The sequence below is a fragment of the Alligator mississippiensis genome, chromosome 3 (genome assembly GCF_030867095.1).
Source record: "Alligator mississippiensis isolate rAllMis1 chromosome 3, rAllMis1, whole genome shotgun sequence".
NCBI lineage: Eukaryota > Metazoa > Chordata > Crocodylia > Alligatoridae > Alligator > Alligator mississippiensis.
The window spans coordinates 199,343,485-199,362,422 of record NC_081826.1 but is presented as its reverse complement, the minus strand read 5'-3'; the positions used below and the strand labels follow the sequence as shown (position 1 = coordinate 199,362,422).

Here is an 18,938-nt window from a genome sequence, read left to right as displayed (position 1 = left end):
ACATAAATATAAAACAAATGCACATGGCAGAATCAACAACTCTGCCAGTTGTGCCTGTTTCAGTATTGTAAATATTTGCTAACGTTAATAGTGATGCCATTGCTCTCTATATGAGGAAGAACATTTTGCCTGGTATTGCACAAACACATTGAGTTCAGAAGTTCAACTGTATTATATATATTTGTTTGTTGGTGTTTTCTTAGAAGAAACTGGAAGAACATAAATAGAAAGAAGAGAGGAGAATGTGAAAATCCAAAGAAATGCTGGCTGAAAAAGTAGCTGAGAAAGAAGGAAGAGAAACATTTGGAAACACAAAGCAATGAGGTGGATTTGAAATGAGAGAAATCCAAACTGGTAGATGTTCACAGACTGTATTATAATCTACTGTATCAGTCTAGCTTTTGGAGGGGGTAGGCATGATAACTAGCTAGAATCAAAGCAAAAGTGTTATTATACTTAAACCCATGTGCACACATGTATGCTCACAAACACATGCACACACGTAAATTACAAGAAAAACAAGTCTTGAAAACATGATGTGACTTTGGAGACCTAGAAGAGAGTTGTATACAGTTCACAAAATATCACATTTTGCTTGTCTGTAAAACTAGCGAATAGTAATGCCCTGGAGCATAGTACACAATATTTGTATTACAACAACTGAAAAACAGACCCAGAGAATTTTTTGCGTGAGAAAACACAAAATGAAGGCTTTTTAAAGGGGATGGATTGTTCTCAGATCTGGACTATTTCCAGTCCTAATAAAGCAACCAACGTCTAGGGAGCAAACGCCAGGGCACTGGCTGGATGCTTCTACAGCACTTCTGGTTCCAGGTAACATAGCTGGCTCAGCCAAATAATGTACTCTGCCCAGGCCAATTAGTTCTGTTTCTCAACTACTTAACAGAGCTAACTGATCTGGGCTTACCCCAAACCTGAAGCAATACAGTTGTGTGCAGATGCCAGGGAGTCTAGTACTGTGTCTTCTCAGAACATGCAAAAGGATGCTGCCTGGCACCTTGGGACCATTCGGGGAGCTGGCCAATTTGAGACCAGTTTTACAAATTCATGACAAAAACTTGACTTTTTTGAGGAAATAGTCCCAGAATCTGGGGCTGTTCTGGAAAATTTGGCATGGTTGATTGCCATTACTCCCAACCCCCTTCAGTGCATAGTTATGTGTAGCTAAACACTACTTTATGTCATGGCCATGCATTTGCCCTACATTTCTCCCCCTTCATGCCCAAGTGCAGTATTAGTTCTGTTGCAAGTGAGTCTCTGCACCTACAGACCAGTTTCATTTGTCTCTTAATTTGCAAACTATTCTACACTGAGCAATAGGAGGCAGACCTTCTACAAGAAACCTGTTCATTTCTACTTGGCATACAGTAACAGATGTTTGTCATTGTGTGATAAATTCAATTTTAATGATCCTAGTAAGGACACCTGTACTGTACTCTGTTTGTTCTAATGATTATACCTTTGAAAGTGAAATGGGGGAAATCATTTTATGGGGGCGGACTAAGCTTAATTGAAAAAAAATTTCACATTCACAGCCTGGAAAGTAATATTTGTAAAGCTAAACACAAGGTAAGTCTATGTAAACCAAAGGGAGAAGCAGAACTAAATGAGCAATAGCTCAGAGATGAAGCCAAAGAGTCAAATACAAACAATTCCACTCATGACAGGTGCTTCCTTGTTCAGACAAAACCAGTGGATGGAGAGTCACGACAGTACTGTGAAACCGGCAACAATTTGGGGGCATTTTTAAAAATGTGACATTAACAAATGGGGAACCTGAAGTATTACTTAATGATTAACTATTACAAAGTGCTGCAGATCTTGTGTCTCTTCATCCTATTTAGCAGTGATTCTCAACTGGGTGCTCAACATGAGGGGGTAGGGGTGCTGTGAAATCCTCTAAAGGGTGCTGCACAACATTAGTCCAACTAGGTGTGCAAACACCTACACATGAATCACAGGCTAAACCCACAGATTTTTAAAGGGTCAGTTTGTTGATAGGCTCAAAACTAGCCTGCCCTGTTGCCAGCTCTCTGAGTTCTTGGCAGCGGAAGCACTGTTTTATCACTTTCCCATCATCAAAAGAACAAAACAAAGCAAAAAAGAGTAGGGGGCGGATATTTTCAGGAAAGCTGTGAAGGGACGGGTGCCTTGACTCTAAAATAGGCAAGAGTCACTGCTCTATAGCCCTACAATGTACCATGGGGCAAAGTCTGGGGGCCAAATCAACTGGGTGGGGGTGTTTTGGCTAAACTCCTTCTTAGCATTAGCAATACAAAACGAGGCTCTCCGAGATAGAGAGGAGCGCTTAGAGCAGTGGGTCTTAACCTTTGTGGCCCTGAGGTGCCCCTCACTGGACCCAAGGTGCCTCGTGCTGGGTGTGAGGCACCCCTCACTGATCCGAGGTGCCTCTCACTGGACTTGAGGCACCTCTCATTGACCTGAGCCATCCCACGCTGACTGGACCAGAGACACCCCTCGCTGGACCAGAGGAACCCTTCACTGGACCCAAGGCAACTCTACTGGACCAGATGAAGCCCTCGCTGGACTTGTGATGCCCCTCAGTGACCTAAGGAACGCCTCACTGGACCTGAGGCACCCCTCAGTGGACCCTGCGCGAGCCCCTTCCCCAAGCTGAGCTGGCCGACCCCTGCCGCACTCGCTTCCCCGCACGGGGCCGGGCAGCGTGTGCGAGCGGGCACAGGGGCGGCGGGGCGGCCCGTCCAAGCAGCCTGGCTGCACTCCTCGCCCCACCACGATGCCGGCAGCAACCCGGGGCGCCTGCCGAGGCGCGGGGCGGACCCGCGAGGCTCCGAGGGCAGCAGGACGCCGGCCCCAGCGCCCGCCCCGCTCTGGTAGGGGCACGAGGGGGGGTGCGTGGCGGCTGCGGACGGCGCCACCCTCGCAGCATCACCGTGCCGGGAGGCGGGCGGGGGTCCCCACCCCTCCCTTCCTCACAGGTTGCTTTTTTGCCTGTGCAAAGAGGCGCCGCTGGCCCCGCCTCCGCCAGCCGGCCGTCCCCCGCCGGGCTGAGCCCCGCAGGCGGCCGGAGGGCGCCCAGCTGCCCCCCTGCGCTGCCCAAGGGTGGGCGCGGGAGCCCGGCCGGCCATGGCCGCCTGCTGCCTGTCGCCCGAGGAGAAGGAGTCGCAGCGCATCAGCGCCGAGATCGAGCGGCAGCTGCGGCGGGACAAGCGCGACGCGCGCCGGGAGCTCAAGCTGCTGCTGCTGGGTGAGTGCGGGGCGCCCCGGGGAGCCCGCCCGGCCTCGGCCACGGCCCCGGCCCCGGCCCCGGCCCCGGCCCCGGGCTGAGCTCAGGGGGCCCCTCGTGCACAGCTCCTGCGCGGGCCCCCCTCGCTGCACAGCCTCTGCTCAGTGAGGAAACCCCAAAAGGCTTCTTTTTGCCCCAGAATCCCAGCCCCATCCTTGCATTTTTAGTTTTTCTTCTTTGAATTTTCTTTTTTTTCTTTGCAACGCAGAACTCTAGTACTCGGTTCAGAGAGGGCACCTTTTATTAGACCCACTAAGAAATTGCAATTTCTCTATATATAGATAGAGATATAGATGGTCATTTCTGCAGGTTGTAGCCGTCTGGGCCTGGAGGAAAAAAGCAATTGGGGCTGGTGGACAAAGGTGCTATCTTTTATTAGAGCAACAAGATTTTTTGCCAAAAATCTTTGGTCTAACAAAAGAGATCTTTTTTCTGCATGGGAGCTTTCAAGCATGTGTGCCCTTCCTCAGGCTCAGGGAAAATGACAGATGGTAAAAAGTCCCCAGAGGTAGAAAATTTCTCTCTTTTTTTGGAAGAAACTCTTTTTCTTGTTTGTTTTTAAAGACTTTTTTCTTCTTTTTTTTTGGAAGAAATTCAAACTCTTTAGAGGGTCGGATTTGTGGCTCACAACCTTTGACAGTGTAAAGAAAGGAAGAAGGACTTGGAAATCAGGAGCCCACGTCCAGCTTTTTCCCAGTGGCTTGTCTTGAACCTGCTGACAGACACCCCACCCCGCCCAGGCACTGGCTGTCTCCTGCCTGACCCCCGGCCTAGAGCAGCCCCTAGGGCAGCAATTCCTAAATTGTGGGTCGGGACCACAACATCATGGATGGGGTGGCGGGGCTGTGGGTTGGGAGTGAGGGGCCATGCTGAGGAAAAGGTTGGGAAGCACTGCCCTAGGGTGTCCTTGAGCCGCATCGTTGTTCCCTGAACCCCAGGGCTTGAAGGCAGGGCAGCTCCTTCGCTGCTTGCCTTGGCACTGACCCGGAGACATAGCAGTGAAAATGGCAGTGTTAGTAGCTTTGGGGGCTGTTGGAGAGGAATGTACCAGAGGCCTGGTTCTTGCTTGGGGGCTATTGCAGTAGCTTCAGGAGTGTTGTCATAGCCCAGGGAAACATGCCAGAGGCCATGTTCATGTTTGAGGGATCTTGAGAACGGCAGTGCTGGTAGCTTGGGGGTGTCGTAGCCCAGGGGAAGGTGCCAGAGGCCAGGTTTTGCTTGGCGGATCTTTTATTGGAGAACCGTGTGGGCGAGGGAGATGTTGGAGGAGCTTTCAGACACAAAGGGGCCTCTTTCAGGGCTGGGAAAGAAGCAGATGTGTAGGCTAACCTAAATAGCATTAGATCACTGTTTGTTTTCTGTTCACATGGAGAAGCCTGATATTTTGGTTACCCCAAATGTATGAATGGGCCAATCTGTAGACACTCAAGCTGTCCCGATTTAAATAAAAACTAGGAGCAAGTGACATAATCTTTCCATCGGAGGGGCACATTTGCCCCACTGAAGACTCATTTAACCCTGGAAGGATGAATGGTAATTGCCTCCCAATTTTTCCAATAGAAACTGAATGCAACTTGCTCCTTCTGGAGCAGCTGTCACGATGCTGTTTGGTCTGGGCTTATTCCTGGAGCTAGCTTTACTTTTCTCAGTGTAGCCATTTATGTGTCCAAGTACATCTAAACCTGTCCAGTACTAGGAATAAGTCTGTAACAATGTTTAAAGTACCAACAGCTGCTAGCACACGCTTTCTGTCTTGCTTGCTCTTTCTTATATAATGTATGGTCCATTAGTGGCTATTTATGATGATCCCCAAGGGGGACTTGTTTTGGGTTATTTAGAGTCAAAGCCCCAGCAACCTGAGACAGAAGTGTAGTGACACTTGCCATGAATCTGTTATCAGCCATTTTATGACTGTATGGTTGTTTTAATCATTACAAGTACATATTGGTCCAGCCACTGTTGCAGTCGCAGGGGAAATGGCATAAGTGATAGATCAGGCATACTGCTGCTGCCACATGTGTAGCTGCTCCAGAACTGAAAGACAGGTCTGAGTGTTGCTTTTACTCATCGTTCCCTTTTGCCAGCACCCTGGTGGAGAATCAGTGGTCTACACAACCCTTTTGTAAAATTTGCCGTCACTGTATTACAAGCAATGCAGCTCCACTGGCATCAGTATCGGTAGGAGTACTAATGTAGACAAGGTATTGACGGTTGCAAGCCTCTCTGCAATTTGTTGTAGGCTTTTGTGCTGAGAATTTAAAGGGAAGTTTTAAATCTTTATTTAAAAAAAAAAATTGTTCATCAAATATAAAACTGACAAAACAACTGAATGAGTCTGGCTTGTAGCTGATTGTGAGGTGGCAGGTTTGCCACCTGGGAGATGTTACTTCATTTTTACACAAATAAAGAAATCTTGGGTCACTCCTGTAACAACTAAACTTCTTGTTGAACCAAGCAAGCTGTTTTGTCAGTAATTGAATAAGGTATGCAAACAGGTTACCAACAAAAAAGTAACGTCTTGAGGTTTTGTGGTATATGTAAGAGGGAGTGACGCACTTGGAGAGTCACATGCTAAAGACAACCATATCTATCTTGCCAATGCCATCTGATGAAGATTATGAAACAGCTTTTAAAATTAAATGTATCAGACGATACTACAATTATTTAGCTTGAACATTAGAAGTTGATTATTTTCACTGTTTTTAACCCATCTAACTTCCATGGTATCAGATACAAAGATAATATGGCAATGTGTAAACTGGAAACGTTTTTGTATGCATTTTCTTTTAAAAAAAGCAAACTGTTTGAAATGGAAAATAAACAAGTATGAAAGCATTGCTATTCACCTTCACTTTTTTTGTAAAACTACTTTTTAAATAAAACCAAACTTTCTAGCCAGATTTTGACCTGAGAAGTACTATATAGGGCATAACTATATAGGGCTACATACTGCAAAATCCTTATATGCATGAAAAACTTTAAACATTTGAATGATAGTATTGGCTTCAGCATGAAAATATAACTATAAAACATGTTCTTTTTGTTATGAAAGACTGTAATGACAACCAAATCTGTCTTGTGCATGATTCAAACAACTGAATGTTTCTTTGTGCACCTGTTTCTGATGGAGGCAGGAGCAATAATAACTGTGTTACTTTAAATCATGGTCTTTGCTTTTAAACCATAACATTTGTGTATGTGCAGAATTTTATTGTCACCTGTTCCTTTTTAAATTTATGAAACAAGAAATCATATAGTTTAAGGGGTGTATCACAATATTTTAGATTTTTTGGTTAACTTCATTTACAAAAAAATAGTGTACTTTAAATGTTCTTGAAAGACTTTACACTGTTTCTATTGTTGTACTAACTAAGCCAAAGAATAACTTGGCACCAAATAGTTTCTGTTTAGAAACTTGAATAGGTGGCCAGATTTTTGAAACTGTTCATAGTGGGAACTGCTAGATGCTGAACTTTCAGCGAATCTTGTTTCCCCCTTCTTCATGACTATTGTGTACTCTTGAAAAATATGACCCTAAGCATTATTTTTATTACTGCATTTTCTTGTTAACCTAGATGAGGATAAAAAGCTTCAAGAAAAGAATTGATTCCTATTTGTGTTTGCCAGTGTGAAAGAAATACACAAACCTTTTGTCAAACAATGAAGATAACGTTGTTTATGAAAGTATGTTGAAATGGACCAAGAGCTGAATAGTAACCAACAGAGGAAGTCAGCATAGGTTTTATGCATTATGCATTCCTCCCTGCCAGAGGAAAGGCCAAAGTAACTGGTGAGGCTCACATATCAGAGGAAACATCACAGCTTCTTGCAGAGCCAGAGAGAGTGGGTGTTATGTGGTAGGCTTTGTATAAGTAACAAGATATTGGGACCCTGTGTGATCCACAATACACACAAAAGTAATGATGGCAAGTCGATATGAGTCAAGTTGGTATTGATACATCTGGAAGCGGCAAGGGATCCTAGTCCTCACGTTGGCATGCAGAAAGCATAGCAAAGGCAAAACGTGGCTCATTGAAAAAATGAACAGAATAATCATCATCCACATGCAGGTGACATTAAGTAGGAAGACTGGCAAGACTGATCTCTGTGGTATCATCCCTGTGCTTCAAAGTTTCTGGTACCACTTCCCTAGGGCTTCCAGGAGTGCTGCTAAATATTGTGCCTCCCTCCCCTCTCTCCTACCTATGCAATATACGTGTATTTTTTTTTAATTTTTAGAGTTCCGTACCATTCTTTGCTGGTTCTCTGTGAAGGAGGAAAACTGCTGTAAATCTATAAAACCAGTATCAATGACTTATGACAAATCCAATGAAATCAACAAGGGCATCTCTCCAGCATCCTTTTCTGGGGCTACCTACTCAAGTTGAAACATCAGGCTATTCTTTCTACTCTCTGGTGTAAATTGAGCCTGTCTTTCCTTCCCATACCCTTTTTATTTTGTAAGAAAGGAAAAAAAAAAAAAGATATACAGCAAAAGCTATGTTAACCGGCACTTTATTAGCCGAAAAACTCTATTAACCGGCATCCGAGGGACGTGGCAAAAATGAAACCGGAAATACTACTTCCAGGTTTTGCCGCCGCAAGCAGAGGTTTTTTTTGCCACTTCTTCAGCACACGGCCCAGGGCAAAGCAGCCTGTGCGGAACAAAGCAGCCTGTGCAGGGCACCCCCCCCGTCCCCCGGCACACTGATGCCGGGGAGTGCACCAGACGGTGCACATTTGATTAACTGGAATATTTGATTAACCGACATCCCCCATTCCCGGTACAGAGCTTTTACTGTATGTTGATGCTGTTATCTTAGTTTTCAGTGCTTCCTTAGACAGGTGAGTTATACAGTCATTTGCATTTTAGTGCAAATGGGCCATGTCGGTCACTGATAGGAGCTTGTTGGTATGTCTTTTTTTTTCTCTCAAGGCCTCAGTCTGGAGAGGTAAAAAATGGTGTGTTTCAATTAAGATAACTCAGCTGAGCTAACACATCTTTTAACACAGTTAATGGAAAAAGCCCTTTTACTGCTCAGTTATGTGCAGGCTAACATATTAAAAGCCATATTAGCTGGTTGTGTTGTGGCCTGGGAAAAGACCTAGTTTTGATTGAACTATGTGCCTGTGGAAAGCCTCATGAAGTGATAAAAGACTGTGCAAGGTGTTCTCTTCTCTGGGTGGGAGTAGGAATGATGACCCAGGAAGTCCCTTCCAACCCCCTGGTTTTATATTTCATAGACCAAGGGTAGGAAATGGGAAGTATCTTTTTTTTCAAAGGATTAAGGAGGTAGGCTACTGTGAATCTAGAATACTGTGCTTAATCTTTTTGATTATCTAAGTTATCTCTTTGATTTCTATAGGAGAATTTCTGGCAGGCTATAAAAAGGAGTAAAAATTAACACAAAAAAGAATGAATTGCCATTGGGCAGTAACTTCAGAGCTTGCTAATATTAAAATATGTTTTTTGACTGAGGGCTTAGTCTTCTCATGTTTTAATGATGCCTCATATCCTGCTCTCAGGAAAAGTATGTAAAGTAAAATATTGGACCTGGGGCTTCCCTTTAGGTTTCTTTACAAGTTACCAAGGGTCAGATAAACTCAGACAGAAATGGTCCTAAGGGCTTATGTCACTTGTGTAGCACTGGCTTGATAGCCTGTTTGGATATGTTCTTTCCCTTAAATATGATGCCAAACTTTTCCTTGGGAGTAAAAATTGCTTGTCTCCTCCATTCTAGAACACATTAATGGAAACATTAACTTGCTGCGGCTTCAGGGATTGTGATAGGGGGAAAATGACTATTTTATTCTGTGCCCAAATAGTGCTGAACATTTAGAATATTAAAACTTGGTAACATGACTGTAATGGAAAATACGTTACAAATCCTGTTGCTGTCTAATTGCAGACCATCTGAAAATCATAGTCACCTGTGAGAAACATGCAATATTTGTTGTGGCAGACATCTCCAGGTGTTAGCCTAATGATGCATGTGGCTGTTTATATCTCGCTGAGCTTGCAAAGAGCAGGCCAGTGTTTCATTAATACAAAGCACCAAAGAAGAGTACGTAAGTGGATCCTGCATACATGTGGGATACTGATACAAACAATATAGTTCTCATTTATTATTCACTCTGGATTTACAGCTGCAGCATCTAGAAACAGAAAAGTTTTCTCAGTTGTTAGTCACAGTGTTGTCTTCCAGGTTCTTATTTCCATAGCAGCTTTAATTAGAGTTGTGTCAACCAGAAACTAATGCTGTCTTCTGTTCTAATTGTTTTTTCTTCTATTACTATTACTGCAGTCTTTGCTAGTTCTGTCTGTTATTAATACTCTTTGAAAACATTAAAGACAGAGATGGTAAGAAATCCTTTTCTGTTTAAAATAATTAAGTTGTTACTTCTAAAAACTTTTTCAGGTGTATACTGGCTTGATGAAGCCTGACCAAATTGGCCATCCAGTGATAACTATTTAAGTACATTTAAAAAATATAAAATATTTACAGTGACAGGGCATGAAGCAATCAACTCTAGTTATGTAAAGACTATAGGTATAGTATTGAGGAATAATATGTAGTGATTAGGGAATTATCATGGGATTTGGGATATCTAGATCTATCTAATTCAATCCTCTGCTACCTACTTTTTGCATTACATTGAGCAATCCACTTAATAGCTGTATATCTGGCTCTAAATAAGTTAAGTGAAATAAGTTAAATGAAATTCATTGAAAAGAATGGGGGTTTAGGCACCTAAATATACTTGTTCTTAGTTACTTGGTGTCTGAAACATCAGCACTTTTATACCTTCATGGTGTTTTGAATGTAAAGAACTAGTGATAAAGGGGTACTCAGACACTACAGCGAAGAAAACAACATCGCTGTGTGATTATTGAAATAACATGCAAGAACATTAAGCTTAAAATAATTATTAAAAGAGAATTAGAGTCTTAGAGGATTGTTAATGTCATCGAACTGTTAACTCACAGGTGGCCGGTGTATTTGTGAATAACAAATGAATGGTGGTCAGCTGATTAACTGTGCCAGTCTAATCTCTGTAGAATTAGGGTCTGTATTGCAAAGCCATCACTTCTCCATCTAACGTAATTTGGAAGGCTGTGCAAATAAATGGTATTTCAGTTGTCCACTGAACAAAATACATTCGGTTGCAGTGTCGACTTGAGTATAGGATGACCCTGAATATAAGATGTCCCCGCCAATAATTAGATTCTATATACAGAAAATATATACATTTATTATCATTTTCCAGGGATAGAATCTAACTATTGGAGGTTTGCCTTGAATTTGTCCTTCTCCCACTGCTACAGCAGGGAAAATAAATCTGGGGGCCCGATTTCCCTCTGGCTCCCTAACTTCTTGCCCCTCCAGCCCTTTCCCCCTTCCTTACTGTCAGACCCTGCTCATCATGAGCACATGGAATTATGGAGCAAATTTGAAAACACTGACCTAGAAGTAAACATACATGTACTAATTTGCATTAAATTACTACAGGTGCCCATAGACCTAGTTCATCCAGAATTGATACATTTTGCCTTTTGTGAAACTGCTGCAACTTTTAGCCCAGGTGCTCCGTAAACACACTTTTAAGTAGCATTTCTATACCTACTTATATATATTACAACCTATGCATGATATTAGTCCAAAGCCAAAAGGCTCATGATTCAGCATATAGTTCATTGGGCTGGGCCCCAGCAGCATCCAGAGTATTTCAAGGCATGGTGACCCCACAGGTCAGCACTGCTCTGTATCTGTGTATACTCCAGATACCATGGATCCATGTGCCAATTAGCTCTCCACTCATCACTAGAACCAGATGTTCCTATCGTGAGTATTGGGATCCTCCAAAAATGTATATGCATATGAGGAACAGGGCAGCCTGGTCTGGCTTCACCTCATGGAGTGTGGGGCCACACTGATCGTATGCAACAGCCTGAGAGAGAGGGTAACAGAAGGATTCTGGGTGAACTGTTTGGGGTCCCATTTGGTGATGTTTGCCAGATATTTAAGGCTGGTGAAGAAATAGGAATGATTGGAAATGGAAAAGAAAAGCAAATCTCAGCTGTGGGAATGAAGAGGAAGTTGAAATATATTTGATGTAGTGGCTCACCATGACTTGAAAAAGAGTTGGAACTGAGGAGGAAGGACTGTGTGCAATGGGCACTATCATCTCTTTTATTCAGATGGGCCGCTTTAACCTAGCTTTGCGGTACATGGGCCATGTGTTTTATTGTCATGCTCAGTTTTGGCTGCATCTAATTAACTTCATAGATGGTTTCCATTACTGATCACATGCTGCTTTTGACAGCAGTTTAGTGGTATACAATGATGGATGTGTTTTCCTTGTACACGATTGTAAGTCAAGATGTGTTTTTCCCTATGCTAACTGGGGAACAATACCTCATCTTATATTTGAGTAATTATGGTAGTTCAATTTTTTTCTTTATTTGTTTTGAATGGAATTTTTATTACTGAAATGGTTTTCTTTTTCATTTTAGAGCAAGCTAAAAGTTTTATATGATTCCAAACAACATTTTTTGGTTATGGGGATGCAAATGAAGGAGATGAAATTTCAGACTTAATGTTGCTGATGGTTACTTAGTTTGGGCTATTTGCTGAGGGGTTAGGGTGCAGAGAGGTAGAGAGACATTGAGTGTTTGTGCGATTAGGTTTTTGAGAAAGAGGTGGGGTATCTTATAAATCCATTTTTGTGCATAACTGAGAGCAGGAATTTGAATAGACTCTCACCTCTCTCATGAGTGCCCTAGCCTCCCACCTAGAGAGTCTCATTCTGTCTGGCTCAAGACAGATGTACTCTTCAGTTGCTTTAAAAGGGGAGGGTATCTGCTGCTTGGGAGTGGCCATCAGCTATTATAATTCTGTAGTGATAAAAAGTAGCTAAATAGAGCCTGAACTGGAAAGTTGCAATGGTTTAACTACACTTCTAGAAAAAGAGCATGCAGACATACCTCAACTGCTTATATTGGTTCCCTTTTGATATTGATCCAATTATTACATCTGTCTATATCCTCCTTCTCTGTCTTTCTCTCTGACTTGATGAATACTCAAAATATTTAATACAGAGTAGAACAGAATCAACAGGCGAGATTAAGCGCAATCTACCTTAGAGTGTCCCATATAGCATGTATAGGTCACTAATCTATGTAGGTGGTTAGATCATTTTCCTGGAAGGAGAGAGATTAGTGTCAAATTCCATTAAGATAAAGCAGGTTATTTGAACCTGATTCTTCCTGTTTCCTAGCCAGTGTGCTTTTGAGCTAATGGCATATATGGTAACACCATCTCCCTCATCAATTTTGTTACTCTAGTTCTTTGTTTCCTTGAGTTTTGTTACAGATACTTTAAAACTAAAACAGTTGCTTTCAACATTTCCAAAGTATTTTTACAACTTGGTTTTGGCTGAATCTATTTAGGGAATCCAATCTGAATTTGCAGATAGTTTTAGCTGTCCCTGAACCCCCCCCCCCCCCCGTTTTTTTTTTTGGTGAAGATATGATTAGCTGAAAACATTTCATACAGCTCTGCTGACCTGTTTTTGTTTAGATGTCTTGGGGAAAAAAACCCAAATTTGAATATGTATGGAGATTAAGTTTGCTGGAGCTAACCATGGCACTTAATTCTGCATTTTGCTCTTTGCAATTCATCCCTCACATCAGGGGAAAGCATGTTTCTGGAATATATTGCCATAGCAAAAAAAGAAAAAGAATCAGTTTTACCAGTTAAGCAAAACAGCATTTACTAAATATTGTAAGCTATAACAAAAATGATATTTTGGGGAGGGGGGAGATGAGGGTGGAAAGGAACAATATATTTTTGCTTCTTGAGTTATTTTTAATACTGTCCTTGTGTGTGGAAGCTGAGAATAAATTGTTGGGTTTTTTTTGCTTTGCAGTGGGCCGACGACTAATGTTGACAATATGGTATCTCAGGATTGAATCTTTCTAACAAAAGAGTAAATTGCATCATGTTCATTTTCCTGTAGGGAAATACTTTATTATTGTTGTTCATTCTGCAGTTCTTTGTGTCTCATTGAACTTTAGTGGCATCCCTATTCTCTTTCTGTGGAAAAGTAACCTGATTTTTCTGTGACTATTTTAATAAAAGATATGCCTGTTTTTTTTTTTCTTTCCTCCACCTTCATCTAGACTTTCTTCACAACACTGCAAGTTAAATATCAATGTAAAATACCAGTGTGGACTCTGAAGCTATAGAAGTGCTATAGTTTTATTTGACAGTGAGACTAATAATTAGGGCTGTACGAAACACCATCATTTCATTTAGACGTCTGTTTCACCATTTCAAAGGGACAGTATTTAGTTTTGTTGTTTTGTTTCGAAGCACTGTCCCATTTTGTTTAGTCAAAACATTTTCGCTGTTTCGACTCATTTTGACGTTTCACCCATAGGCTATAATGGGAATCATGAAAATGCCTAAAACGTTGTTATTTTTTGCCTGATTTGGATGCACACTGCAGGGATATTAGCCCCTTCTGAGGGCATGAAGCCTGCCACATTTCAAGGAGATAGGTGTAGAGGTTTCTCAGGAACTGCACCTCAAAGTCTTGAAAGCAAAATTTGCTCGCAGCAGCAGCCTCCTGTCATCTGGCATACAGGTCTGGGGGCTCACACCCACAGGTTGTGGGTCTGTGCTGGACTCCTCCTGGGGGTGCGGACCCCCAGCTCTGCGCCAGATGACAGGAGGCTGCTGCTTGTGTCTGGGACCGGTGCAGCCCACACCCAGTGCCAGGGAAGACAGATGCTATCACTGGCTCCAGGCAGCAGGAGCAGCAGCCTCCTGTCATCTGGGTGCAGATCTGGGGCCCTGTACACCTGGGAGGGCTTCAGGGCTGTGCTGGACTCCTCCTGGAGGTGTGGGCCCCTGGATCTGCACTGGATAACAGGAGGCTGCTGCTGCTGCCTGGGACTGGCACTGGGCGCAGCCCGCACCCAGTACCGGGCTCCACAGAGCTCAGCCCAGCAGCGGGCAGCGGAGTACAGCCCTGGTTCTGCCTGCCTCCTGTTGCCGGGCTGCGCTCTGCAGCCCAATGGAGTTCAGGCTGTTGGTGGGAGGCTAAGCGCGGCGCCGGCTCTGCCTGCCTCCTGCTACTGGGATGAGCTCCAAGTGGCTCTGCAGAGCCTGGGCTGCGCTTCATCTCCCACCACTGGGCTGAGGTCCATGGTGCTGCGGAACCGCTCGGAGCATAGCCCCACGGCGGGAGGTGGGCAAAGCTGGTACTGTGCTCAAATTGGCTCTGCCAGCCCCACGGAGTGCAGCCCAGTAGCAGGAGGCAGAGAGAGCCAGGGCTGCACTCCCTGTTGGGCTGAGCTACATGGGACTGTGGAGCTGCTCTGAGCGCAGCCCTGGCTCTCCCCTGCTTCCCACCACCGGGCTGCTTCAAAACTCAAAATGTTTCAAAACTTTCAAAATGTTTCAAGTACCCTTATTTCATTTCAAAGCTGTTTTGATGTTTTTTGTGTCATTTTGATTTCACTGTTTTGAGCTCGAAACACGTCAAAACAGCTTTGAAATGAAACACACAGTGAAATTTCACACAGCCCTACTAATAATTGTGAGTGATGCATAGCATAATGACTATGCAAGGGCCGGACTCTGTTTCCTCTATTAGACACATAATTGGATTAGGGCACCTAAATGCAATTCTATTCCACCCCGCACCAGTTCCTGAAAAATCATTAATAAAGATGGTGGGTAGCTCATCCTTGCTGTTTTTTGCAGCTCAAGCCTTGAGGGTGAGATGATGGTGTGTTTATAAAAGTAGGTGCCTTAATGGATTTTCAGGGGCTTGAACAGGGTGAAATAGAATCACACTTAGGTGCCTAAGTACATTGAGATGCCCAATAGATTAAGTAACTCTGGTTCTTGGTCTTTTAAAAGACAAAGGACATGAGGAAATGTAATTACTAGGGATATGAAAGAGTAAGATTATTAAACTTGTGTTCAAACTATTTTTTTTGGTATGTTTATTTCACACACTTCATACCAACAGTGGAAGAGAGTAAAGGTGGAAATATCTTTGCTGCCCCCAAACAAATCTTAGGGGACAGATTTTTTTTTAAGTTATCCGCATGTCCTCTAGGCTACGGACAGACATTCAAAAAGCCTGAGCCTGAATTGATTCAATCTTTGCAGGTTAGTCTAACTTGGCTAGGCTAAATCAGTCTGTAACCCAGACAGACATCCCAGAAATGCAGGGACATGCCAGAAGTGGCATAGGCTAGAAGCTGGGGGGCACTAGAGCAGAACTCCCTTTGCTTTCACAGGGCTGAGCTGAGGGGGTCGTGGCCAGGACCCAGCAGGATGCTCTGATTATTCCCCTCTCCCGCCCCTCCTGAGCTGCTCCCAGGGAATGTTTATCACCCCTAACTCAGTATTTATCAACTCATTAAGAAAACAAAGCCTCTCTCCATTAACTAATGGAGCTCTTCTTAAACAGCTCTTCCAAGGAAGGACATTAAGCTATCTGTTGATTAGCTCCAAAAAGCCTGTCTGCCTCTGTCCTCTGCCACAGCATGGACTGTAGCCAGTGTGTGATCTGCTGTCTAATGCTGAAGTGTCTGTGTAAGGCAGAGGGGAGGGGAGAATAATCCCTGCTTAGCAGGGAGAAGCCAAGCAGTTGCTTTGTGCCTGTAAATCTGTGCCGAGCTCCTGCCAGGGAGCAGATAGGAGGGGCCAGCCCTGCAGTGGAGCAGAGAACCCTGCCCAGGCCAGAGAGCATACTAGGATGCTGGGGGTGTCTGACTTATCTTAAACCAACAAGAGGTCTGGGATAGACATTGCATAAACCGGTTTGAGCCAAATCAATTAAGTCTGATACCACATTCAACCAGGTTTATCTTAAACTGGTTTCAGCTATTTTCAAACTGGTCTATGTACACTAAACATCTGTTCTGTTACAGGTTTAAACCAGTTTCTGATCACTTAAACCAGTTTGTATGTAATGTCTGTCCCTAGCCCCACCGTCTTCAGGAATGTTGCTCTTATGTGTATATATATTTCTCTTAATAGAGGGAGCAAATGAACACTGAGCAAAAAGCTGATTTGAACGCAGGGTGGCTAAACTGGTTCTGAAGTATTTTGGGTCCACTTTTGAAACTTGGGTCAAACTCTTGACAGAAAAGCTTGCTTAAATGTAGCCTGGTGTGCAAACTCACTTTCTATTTCTACCAGCAATCAAAACCCCCCCAGTAATGTATACCTGAGCTCTATCTAACACGGTTTATAGCAGGGGATGTTCATTGTGACTTTACCACTGTTGAAGCGGAATGACCTTCCAAGTGAAAAGGTTGTGAAAGCTAGGTACATTGACAGAAGACAGTATGAGGTCATCATAAAAATGTTATCTGGTGGGCTAAATTGGATGAAGTTGGAGCTCTCTTGCCTTGTTTTATTTGTTTTTAGGGATGTATTATTAACAGCATTGAAGTGACAAAAATGCTGGTAACTTTTTTTTACTTAACTTGTTTTCATGTTTCAAGGATTTGGATAAAGGTGATTGTCCTAATGAAACCTCTAACTATAATTAATGTAGCTATTATATTTTCTGAGCTTCAAGTCGGTGATTGAGGCTTGCCGGTCTCTTTGAGTAGGCTGTTTACTTTATCAAATATGCCGACAGAAAATTACTAACTAGTTCATGCACTTTTAAAGTCTAATAAATGGTGATGTCATCATGTTGGGTTCCCCTTGAATATGTGAATCACATAAGAAGAAGATTAATATTTTCTTAAAATCAGAGTTGACCAGATGGTGAATTGAAGCAAACAGATGCCTACCAAACAGCATGTCAGTTTAAAATATGGCACATTTAAACTGAAATATTGTACTGGGAGCTTATTTGACTGAAGTTTGAGGAAGCAAATATCTCCGGATAATCTGTGTTTTCTCTCTTGTTCGCTTAGAATATGTTGTATTTGAAAATAAATTTCAGGACTAGTGATTTGTCCCTATGGAAAACAGGTCAAACAGTGTCTTATTTTATTATAAAAATAGATTGTTGCCTCAAGGATTGCTCTGATGGTAATGTCTCAACAAAGACAAACAGTTGGCAACATTTAACATTCAATATGCCATTTCCTAGCTTTGTAAATTTCCTGTGTTTAATTATTTCTCTCTCTAACATGGATATTCATCTACATGTCAGCTTAATTTGCAAGAATGAAAAAATAGATCAGCAGTAATTTGGAATTTGTTTTCCAAAGGATGTGGATGTATTTTTTTGCATGCAGGATATATAGTATATTATTCTACCTATTGGTATCTTTAATTTCCCTCTGGTGTTAGTTTGCTTTAATGTATTTGTGTACTGCTTTCCTTCATTTCAATTTGTTTAGCTATTTAATTTAAACTTGGCGTAAAAGCTGTAACACTTATAAACACATTTTAAGGATAGGCATTGGGTTTATTGATCCCCTCCCCCCACCAGTAAAGAATAATCTTTGACTTCCACTTACTTGTGATCTTTCTACTAGTTTGTATTACAAGTCAATTATACCAAATTAAATAATTACGTGAACCTATATAAAAACGTTTCTTAACAAAGGTCCTGAGAATAATTTCTATATTTGTTTGCAGAAGTAATGATAAAAGAGGAACCTGTAAAAAACTGTTGTATAGCGTGAGTGATTATAAACATGAAAGTTTTATGGAAGCACTTTTCTTTTTAGGCTGCTGTGCAATATGTTTTATTTTCAGCTGAAAAATATTAATGAATCATGGAGGTCAATTGCCACTCATCACTAAAAAATTACCTTTAGTGTAAACCAAAACATAGTCCAATAAACATTCCAGAAGTCTTAAAGTAACCAATATAAGAACAATAAACAATAGTCCAGGCATTCCTTTCTCTGAATTACTTTCTTGTTTTCAGCAGTCAGTAAACTGATCTATCAGCCTTCAGTTTAAGGGACTTAAAAAAAAAAAAGACTTTGATCTCACTGTTTTAGTACGTGGAAAAAAATACAGAGAAAACCTTAGATCTTATTGACTCCTCTTCCTTCCTGAATTTCTCCTTTATATAATTATGTTTAAAAGTTGATGATGGCATGTATTAGCATTTGACATGAGTGTGGTATGTTGCATTCTATTGTAGTATGTAAAACTAATTTTAATAAAATGTAGGATATCATTACAGTGCACTACTTTTATGTGTGTAGTATATACGCCGGCAAAAATGTTAGCTGTTTAGTAATGTTCTCAAAACCATGCTTTTCATGATGAAACTTCTTATGCTTGGTCTTAGCCCATAAATGTGTGTAACTACAAATCTTGATACACAACTATTCGTATCTCTATAGACTTTGTGTAAAATATAGATAAATATTTATCTACTTTGCCTTTTTTATCTGGAAGTAGCTATTAAAACTATAAGCTCTCTCTTTTTTATGAGAGCCCAGCAGTTTGGGGGGAAACGGGTGCAGGGGGGTGGGTCTGCCTTCCTTCTTCCCCCTGTATCCAGCCCCCAAAGGGTTTCCCTTATATTATCTGAGCGTTTACAAATTGAAACTCACTGAGTGGATATTATTTTCTACTGGGTTACTTCTATATAATTGGTCTCTCTCTGACACACAGGTTTTCCTATGTACCTACCATTC

At 42.2% G+C, this 18,938-nt stretch overlaps 1 protein-coding gene across 1 annotated transcript in view; it reads left to right on the top strand.

The window, feature by feature from the left end:
* Nucleotides 1–2,950: 2,950 nt before the first annotated feature.
* The window catches only part of GNA14 (G protein subunit alpha 14), a 138,463-nt gene continuing 122,475 nt past the window's right edge, over nt 2,951–18,938 (top strand). The window contains exon 1 of the mRNA XM_006273771.4: nt 2,951–3,250. Within this exon, the coding sequence (XP_006273833.2) occupies nt 3,130–3,250 (121 nt within the window). The 5' untranslated portion in view covers nt 2,951–3,129. The remainder of the gene's footprint in view (nt 3,251–18,938) is intronic.